This window comes from Ursus americanus, chromosome 25 (assembly GCF_024610735.1).
Source record: "Ursus americanus isolate L20-20 chromosome 25, mUrsAme1.1.p, whole genome shotgun sequence".
Classification (NCBI taxonomy): Eukaryota; Metazoa; Chordata; class Mammalia; order Carnivora; family Ursidae; genus Ursus; species Ursus americanus.
In genome coordinates this window covers 7,184,600-7,194,332 of record NC_142151.1, presented here as the reverse complement: position 1 = coordinate 7,194,332, position 9,733 = coordinate 7,184,600, and the positions used below count along the sequence as shown (strand labels likewise).

At 51.8% G+C, this 9,733-nt stretch overlaps 1 protein-coding gene across 1 annotated transcript; it reads right to left on the bottom strand.

The window, feature by feature from the left end:
• Positions 1-4,701: 4,701 nt before the first annotated feature.
• KCNA5 (potassium voltage-gated channel subfamily A member 5) lies at positions 4,702-7,705 on the bottom strand. The gene has a single exon (XM_045781336.2). The coding sequence runs from the start codon at positions 7,404-7,406 to the stop codon at positions 5,595-5,597; it is 1,812 nt and encodes a 603-aa protein (XP_045637292.1). The 5' UTR covers positions 7,407-7,705; the 3' UTR covers positions 4,702-5,594.
• Between the last annotated feature and the right edge of the window lie 2,028 nt (positions 7,706-9,733).

Below are 9,733 nucleotides of genomic sequence, written 5' to 3'. Positions count from 1 at the left end.
TGGCCATCCAGCAACAATTTGTGTTGTGCTTCCCTTGGGGAGATGGTCCCGCTGCATCTCTTTGTGGTGTGCTGCCTTGGCAGGGCCACGTTCCTGCTCCTTGGTGGTGAATGGCCGTAGGTGGTGCTAGGATTGATAATCCTGCCTGGAGCTGTCCATTGGGCCTTCACTTTTCCTGGCACTCAGCTTCACCTGACCACCCCTGTACTTCTGCAGGAAAACATATACTCCTGCCTGGTGTCCCCATAGTCCCCACATCCCTGTCCCCCTCTCATCACCCTATTTCATGCCTTCTCACGCTTCCCTTACATGTTGCTCTTCTTGAACTATGCTTCTCTCTTCCCCGGTCACAACGCTGCTCATTTTCCCCATGGTCCTCAATTTCAAAATGATCTAGAAAAATATTCATTTGCTTACTTGATGATTGGTTCTCCCCATTAGACTGGAAAACCAATCAGGGCAGATCCCTTGCCAGTTATTCCAGAGCCTAGTACGGTGCTGCCTCAGAGTGAATATTAATTGAATAATATTTGTTGAACAAATGAATGAGTAAATGAATGAATGAATGAATGATAGTATCAGGGACACCGGATTATAAATGTTTCAGTTCCCCCCCTAGACAATGAGATCCTTGTCTATAGGAGCCTATTCATTACCGTGCTATACCTCCATTGCTCATACAGGCTTGACATTTGCAATAAATGCAAGTTGAGTTGAGCAAATGCAAATCTCAGGAAACAAGTCAGGGTTTCACAAGCATGACTGGATACCCAGGAGTCAGCCCTCATGGGCAGACGGGGTAAACATAAACTGATGTGGCAGGGGTGTTCCTGGGGAAGCAGGGTAGGGGGCAGCTTGAGAACTTTCATGCAGAAGCAGAGCGGAACACAGGGAGAAATCTAGACTAGGAGTAAGGGAAAACAATTCCAGTCCTACTTTGCTTTAGCTATGGGTGTGACCTTGAGGAAATTATCTCTTCTGTCTGGGTTTGTTTGCTCATTTGTAAAATGAGCGGGACAGACCAGATTACTTGTGAAGTTCCTTCCAGCTGAAACATTTGCATGGTGCGAAGTTTGACATCAGAAAATAAATACCAATTGAAATGTCAGGTAACAAGCATTTGGCTTTGTCTGGAGGCCTGTGGTCTGGAGTTGCTTCCCTTAGGCTGGGCCATACCACTCCCACCATGCACACTCCTATATATGTGCACACCATATGCACACCATGCACACACAAAGGACACACAAGCCCAGAGCCCATCTCTACAGCCAGAGAAGAGCCAGGTGAAGAGGGGAGGGGAAGTGTATTCTGATGACTCTTATGGACTCTTTATATTATCCAGGAAAAGACTAAGGACCAGAAGGAGAAGGAGGCCCAACCTCTGGCAGTCTGGGCCTACTTCCACCAACAGCTCAGGGAAAACCCTCTGCTCAGAGTCCTAGGCAGAAATTCCAATTTAACATTTTCTTCCTCCTCCCGAGAAATGGAGCAGCCTGTCCCACAGCCACTAGTACGGTCTAATTTTCATGAGGAGGTAGAAGTGAGTAACATCTCCTTAGTGAGGCCTTCCCTGGTCCAGGAAATCCTAGCATGAGAGCCCTTCCCTAAGCCAGGGTCGGCATTTGCAAGAAATACAAATTCAATGGGGTGAAATCAAATCAGGGAGCTAGGTCAGGCGTCACAGGCATGACTGGATGCCCAGGAGGCACCCTCTGTGTGACAGATAAGCCGATATGACAGGGGTGTGCAGTTCTTGAGCTGAGGCTGGTTTTGACATTTTTCAATGACTACATTTCAAATAGTTATGTGAGTACCTACAGTGGTAGTTTCCATTTCCTTCTTGGCCCACGGAGCCTATAATATTTACTCTCTGGCCCATTTCAGAACTTTTGCCAAACTTTGCCCTAAACAACTGCTGAGTGTCCCCATCAGTGGCAAAATTGGGATTCCTGCTGTAGTCCTGGGAGCGGCACCAGCCTTGAACTCTGGACCCCCCCCCCCCCCCCGCGAATGATGGTGATGAGGACAGGGCACTCACTGTCCCATCTCCCCCATCCCCAATTCCCTCCCCTCTTCCTGGCCACCCCCAGGTCTCCAGAAGCTTCTCTTTTCTACCCTATACTTCCTCACCCTCCCATGCCTCACCCATAACCCTTCATTCTGAAACTCCCTCCAAGACACGTGATCACATGCTGTCTTGCATGACTTGCTTTTGTTTTACAGGGATTACTTCCCCAGAGGGACTGGAAGTGTTAGAAGGCAGGGACCACATCCCAACATTTGTCCCTGTATCCCCCACCCCCAGCACAATGAGGAGTGCTGGGCCTGGAACAACTGATGAGTAGCCATGTACTGCTGAGGTCTGACTGCAGAGAGTACTTGAACGTCACCCATGGTCACCCTCCACTGTGCATAAGCCTGCCATTTCTGGAGGGCACTGAGACCAAGGTGTCCCTGCTCCAAGAGAAGCACTTTGCACTGTCTACTCCAAGCCCAGAAGTGCTTCTATCACTCAAAGTCCAGCTCTGTGAAAAGATTCCTCTAGGGTTGATACTCTGTGTCATTTTCCCCTCTAGGGAGTGTCCCAGTCAGGCAGGGCAAATCAAGGAGCTGGGGTTCTTAAAGCTTGTGAAAAGATTTGTTTTTTGAATCTGTCATTGCTTACGGTTCAGGAAGCATGTGGACAAGAGAAGAAACCAGTAAGTAGAAAAAAAGAGGGGGCCAGATGCTTTGCAAAAAGAAGCTGTCCTTCCACATAGAGCATGACACAGAGCACAGCCCTGCTCTCGGAGCTGTGGTGGCCAGAGCTGGTAGATTACGAGCCCAGTGCTAGTTTCCTGCAGTGGGAGCCAAGACACAACATCTGGATAAAAAGCTTGGCGGGGACACTTGATCTAATCTCCTCAGGAAGGCAAAGGCTATGGAAAATCAATGACAGCAGAGAAGGGGAGGGTGGGAGAGGATGAAGGGCCCCTTATCTCAGATAGCCTGGGTAAGAGCCTTGACATTCAGGCTCCTTTTTTTCTAATCATGTGAACGCGCAAACCCAGGGTGGCTGGAGTGAAACCTTGCAGGCTTTTTCAGGAATCATGGCAACAGGTGCCCTGAGAAGATGGAGAGATTGAAATCCTTGTGCTCCCTAGTGGGTGCCTACCCGATTCCCCAGGGCAGATACCATGGCACTGAACTCTGGGATGCGAGGCTGCATCAGGGTACTAGGGTACCCACCCCCTCTAGAACTGCCCTGATCCTCTTTGTAACCCTGCTTTGCAGGATCCCCGTCTCCCATGCAAAATGTGGAGACTCTTTCCTTTCCTTCCCTCTCTCCCTGAGGATTTGTACTAAGACTGAAGCCACTTACAGGACGTTTCAATGAAGTGGTCCATTCTGTTTGGACCAACATCTATTAGGCACCTAGACACATCTAAGACCCATGTGTTGCTCTCTCTTTGAGCCTAAAGGAATTGACTTTCAGGTCATAAGTGGTGACATCTCTTTTGTCTTTAAGGGAGGGTGGAGCCTGAAGGGGGATCACCAGGTGTGTGCTGAACCACACACATTAGCTTTAAAGCCAAAGAGGGCTTGGAGGTGAGACTGTGGAGTTGAGCTTTGGCAAGAGGCCCTGCTTTTAGGCAGATTGTAAATTATAAATAAATAGTCTCTGTTCTTCTTTTGCTTCAGCATGTAATGAAAAACAACAGAGCCCTGCCTGCAAGTCCTTCTGCTTCCGCCTCAGATTTGCTGTTAACAGTTCCTGACTGGAAATGACTCCAGGCAGTCACAGACACTGGCTTTTATTACTGTGTCGGCGTCTTATTTAAATCCACAGTTCCCAGACACGAATTTAGCAAAGCCTCCCTCGCCCCACGGAGATGTGCTTGCACCCCTCAGAACCAACCATTCAGCTCAGCTCCCTGCTGTCGTGCAGGAGGTGTGATTGTTGGTCACCAGCCCACCCTGGCAGGGACATAAGACAACATGTCTTTGGATTATTTAGATTATTTATCAGCAAAAGCCAGAGCAGGAATCCAGAGCCCTGGAAGGTAGCTAATCCCAGAGAGAAACTGCAGCCAGTGTTATACCTACTGTGATTTCACCACAACCATCCAGTGAAAAGAGAACCAAGAGATTCGTTCTGAGTTTGGGGATTTACTTAGCACAAGATCACCATCTGTAGAAACTAGCCCTTAACGTGGACAGGCAAATCCTTCCATTCTGCTTCTTTCTGCCTCTGTCCACCAGAAAGGTATTGCATTCTCCTTCGCCACCTCACGGTGGAGGGGGAGAGTTTAACAACTGAGCACTGTTCCCACCCTCCTCCATGACTTTCACACCAGGGCTGCACTTCTGTGAACAGGCTTCATGTCGGAGAGAATCAGGCTGGTTTCACAGAGCTGTTGAGAGCCATGTGAAGCAAGGCTTAAAGCCCGCCGACAAAGGAGAGCTTGGAAACACAGCCCCAAGAGATGGCAGTGGGGCTGTGGGGGGTCTGATCTTCCCTTGCCTTTTAGCTGCATCCACACACTGTGCTGACAGTTGGGTCTAAGACCACACCATCAGGCAGCATGTCAGAAACAGCCTGAGACACACAGAATTCACTCCTCTGTGATGCACGGAGGGGGCCCAGCAAAAAAGAAGCTGACAATCAAATCATTACTTTTCTAAGTAATCCACCCCAGTCAAGGTGGCATTTGGTCTGACTTCAAAACCAGAAACAGCAAGTGACAGACCCCTTTTTAAAATTTCAAACAACAACAACAACAAAACAAAAACAAAAACAAAGAAACAACTAAAACTTGCCTCAACCACATAACATTTTATTTCCTGGGATAAAAATAAAGAGAATGAATTATCGGAAATCTTTCTTCAACATCATTAAAATGCTTTTCAAAGAAAGTTACAAGAATTGTTTAAGGCGCACAGAAAAGGTCAGTCTTGCCTTTCTTCCAGAACATTCCCTGCCCTAGACGCAAAACACCGATACCACATCCTAGAAAAGAGAGAGGCTTACAGACACAGGAACCAGAACAGCCATAACTAGGGTCTCTGGCTCTAATATAAGTATCACAGAAAAAAAATCACAATAACTCTATCTTCCATAAATACAGCATTCCTGGAAAATATATCCAAAATATCTCCAACTGAGCTGCAGTACAAAAATCCACTCACTGGCCATAAAAATAATATTTCCCCCTATACACAAATAAAATCATATGTAAAGCAAATTTGGAACACATGGAGGGGGTTACAAAATCTCTTGGGATCTGGGCTATTTAAAGTCATTTTTGTTTGGGTTATCCCTCTGCTGGGTATAGGGAACTGGCTACAAATACATCCATTTCACAGTGCTCACCATTTCAACAGCTCCTGCGTCATGGAATGTGGTACTTTTTAAAAATAGGCGACCCTTGGTGTCATGGAAAGAAGAGGAAAAATGGGGAATCAAGGGAGGGAGGGAGGGAGAAAAGAAGTGAAAGAAGAGGGACAGACTTCAAGGTGGGTTTGAAATACTCTGTGGTATAAAGTAGATACCCAGGCTCAGGAAGCCTCTGCTATCCCCACCCCACTACCACCAATCTGCCCGGGGCTCCCCCTTACAAATCCGTTTCCCGGCTCGTGTCCAGGCAGAGGGCATAGAGGGACCTCCGCAAGTCCACATTGCTTTTGGCCTTGAGGTTACACTTCTCCAGGGGACAGCTGCCCCTTTGGGCTCCATCTGCATTCTCCAGGGACACCGCAGCCTTGCAGAGGGACGCTTTGCTCCAGCTGGTCTTCCGAGGGCCTCCACTGTCCAGCGCTGTCCCATGGCTCTGGCTGCCCTGCTCTTCCTTAAGAGCTGCCTGCTCCTCATGGTCCGTCTCCCGATGGTAGAAGTAGTTGAAGTTGGAGACAATGACGGGCACAGGCAGGGCGATGGTGAGGACCCCAGCGATGGCACACAGCGAGCCCACGATCTTGCCCCCCACCGTGACAGGCCTCATGTCCCCGTAGCCTACTGTGGTCATAGTGACTACTGCCCACCAGAAGGCATCTGGGATGCTAGAAAAATGGGTCTCCTGGTTGTCAGCCTCTGCGAAGTAGACGGCACTGGAGAAGAGGATGACTCCGATGAAGAGGAAGAAGATAAGCAGGCCAAGCTCTCGCATGGAGGCCTGCAAGGTCTTGCCCAGGATCTGCAGGCCCTTGGAGTGGCGGGAGAGCTTGAAGATGCGGAACACCCGGACCAGGCGGATCACTCTGAGGATGGCCAGGGACATGGCCTGCTGCCCATTCTGGCTGCCTCCCCCTCCCCCGCCTGGCTGTTGGTCTGCCAGCTCAGTGCCCAAGGTGATGAAGTAGGGAAAGATGGCCACCACATCAATGATGTTCATGATGTTCCGAGAGAACTCTGCTTTGCTGGGGCAGGCAAAGAAGCGTACAAGCAGCTCGAAGGTGAACCAGATGACACACGTGGTCTCTACAATGAAGAACGGGTCAGCTAGGGTCCTAGGCAGGAGAGGTGCCACTGTAGGGCCAGAGGGAGGAGCCAGAGCCCCGCTGCCATTAGCCCCCCGGGCAGGCCCAGGAGGCTGGTGGGGCACTGGGGGATGGCGGAGCAGCTCCCGTTCATCCCTGAACTCTGGCAAGGTCTCCAAGCAGAAGGTGATGATGGAGATGAGAATGACCAAGACCGAGACGATGGCTATGCCCCTCGCGGACCCCGAGCTTTCTGGATATTCAAAGATAAGCCACACCTGGCGTTGGAATTCATTTCGGGGCAGGGGCTTCTCCTCTTCTTTAATGAAGCCCTCGTCCTCCCGGAAACGCTCCATGGCCTCGTCCCCCAGCTGGTAGAAGCGGATCTCATCTGCGAACACGTCCAGGGAGACATTGACGGGCCTCCGCAGGCGGCCCCCGGACTGGTAGTAGTAGAGGATGCCATCGAAGCTGGGCCGGTTGCGGTCAAAGAAGTACTCGTTCCTCAGGGGGTCGAAGTAGCGCAGGCGCTTGGCTGGGTCCCCCAGGAGGGTATTGGGGAACTGCGCCAAGGTGCCCAGCTGCGTCTCGAAGCGCAGCCCAGAGATGTTGATAAGGACGCGCTGGTGGTGAAGGGACCCCGCGCCCAGCACCTGGTCCTCCGCCATGCCCAGGGCGGGGTCGCCTTCTCCCTCCTCGTCCTCCGGAGGCAGCCGTCGAGGCTGCGGCGGCTCCTGGGGCAGCGGTGGCAAAGGCCGCCCTCCCGGGTCCACTCCCCTCTGCGTGCCGCGCGCCCTTGGAGCCCGCTCTGTGGGTCCATCGCTGAGCCCAGCCGTCGGGGGACACTGGAGCTCTCCCCCTATGGCCTGGCCACAGCCTGTCCGGGCCTCACCTCCTCCTCTGACGGTCATGGCACCGCCGTTCTCCAGGGGCACCAGGGCGATCTCCATGGCCAGGGGGCAGGGGGCATGCTGCGCCCCTACCGACCGGCGTCCGCGGCCCCCACTCACGCCCGGCTGGGCGCCTTGTGTCCGGCTTTTCTCCTGCCGTCGGCCGGCCCCCACTCTGGGGCGGGCTGGGGCTGCTGGCGCGATCCCCTGGCTCGGTCCTGACGTCAAGAAGCCGCTGCCCTGCTCTCTGCCTCGCTCTCCGTTCTGGCAGCCCGTTACCAAGCAGCCAAAAGCCTCCTTCCAGCAGATGCAACCTTCAGCCGCCCCTGTCGGCTTCGGGGCGGCGCTCGGCCTCCACCCTGCGCGGCTCCTCCCGCCTCTTCCCTCCCCCCGCCCCGTTCCCTCCCCTCCTCCATCTCCCGCCTCCCCTCCCGGGTCTCGCTGCCTCGGGTGTCTCCCCGGAGGGCACAGATGGGGCCCGGGGCGAGGGGAGGAAGGGGGGCTGAGAAGGGAGCAGCCTGGCGGAGGGAGGGAGGAGGGAGGGAGCGGAGAGGCTGGAGGAACAGGTTGTACCAAGAGCGCTGAAACTCCCAGGGCAACCAGATGAGAATAGCTGTGGATTTCAGTTCACCTGGGAACCCGCTGAACGCCAAGTGGACTCCAGGGGAAATGAATTGCCCTGGGTTGGACCGATGAGACATGAGATAACAGTCCTTTTACAATCTTCCTTCGGAGGAGAACTATTCTCTAGTCTTTAGGAAGAATTACAGATGGGAAGGGACTTGGGACTCGGCAGAGCTATGGGCCTTGGGGATGTAGAGATACATAGAGCTGGAGATACCTCCAGACCAATGGTGGAGAAGCCTCTCTCTTCCCATCTTCCCACACACCCACCAAAAGTAACAGGCTGGGAGCTGGCAGCAGCCCCCTGCTGTTGCCCCGGGACAGCCCTGATTCCCAGTCCAGAAAGTCCTGGCCCATGGGACAAACTCGCTGTCTGGTCTCCTATCCCTGAGGACGTACAACTTCTCGCTCTCACAAATATCCTTTGTAAAAACCTGTAAGGGAGAAGAGGAGGAGAAAGAAAGAGATCCTGGGGAGAGCTGTTCCTTTCTGGTAAAGCTTGAAGCTGACAACTCCAGCTTTGTGTAGGGGGCAGGGGTAGGGACCAGGGAGGCTGTGAATCCCAGGTCTGGAGAACTCCCAGGAGTAGAATAAGAAGTAATACTTAACTTGCTCCTGTGATGTACCGGGAGCATTCTCAGCCCTCTACAAATACTGACTGGTGTATTCCTACAGCAACATACTTTCTCGGTACTATTACTATCTCCATTTCATAGGTGAGGAAAATGAAACACTGACAGTGACTAAATGACCCATGGGCATACAGGAAAGTGGTAAGACTGGGATTCAAACCAAAGCGAGCAGACTTTGAGCCCTTGCTCCCTCCATTCCACTCCTCTATAGAAATGTGTAACCCCCTTTCCAGGTACAAGTGCACCCTCCCAGCCCCAGCATCTGGCCTGAGAGCTTTAGTTTTCTCCTACAGGAGGCAGGAGGATGGCTGAGTAACAGCTAAGTCTTTCAGGATCCGGAAATGAGCCATCTGCCCCCTGCCGCAGCCTCTGTCGGGTTTTAGGGGCTTCTGTGGCCATCGGAAATATCTTTCAAGGTGTATCTGCCAGTTCCAGACACACCCTCCGGGTATTTGTTGGTTTTAAGTTACCATAAAGTCACTGTTTTTGAATGTTCAAAGTCATTCAAAGTTTTTGAATGTGTGTCTATTTTTGTTCCTGTATGTTGTTTACTGTTTATATATGTGGATGTCACAGCCTCTTGTCTGTGAATATATCTGCACATGAGGGAAGTTTTGGAAACTTGCTACGGGGTGCACAAGCAGTTGTTGGAATAGCAAGGTGTGCACACACAAGCTTATGTCAGGGTTGGAGAAACAGATGCACATGGGGCCTTTTTTTGTGTTGCATGACGGTGGATGTGAATTGGGTGTATGTAACTGTTTTCATTGTGTGACTCTGTGCATGTGGTTGATTATCCTTGCAGATGTGCTTGGGTGAGGAAGGGGCGGAAAAAGGAAAATCAATATGTGGGGGCAGCACTGTAACCACAGGGTCTTGTACTCCCCTCCTCAGACCTCTGCCAACTCTGCTCCATCTGCCCTGGTTTTTTATTCTTCCCTGGCTCTGAGGTCCTCAGTCAGGATCAGATCTGCCCCTGGGAGCCTAGGGCCTACTGAGCTTACAGAGGTTGAGCTCAGAGACCCACAGAAATTGAGTCTTGTTTACTGACTCATGCATCTTGTAAATACAGGGATACAATCTTGGTTTACAGGAGCTCTGCTTGAGCTCCCTATGGGAGAGAGTTCTCTG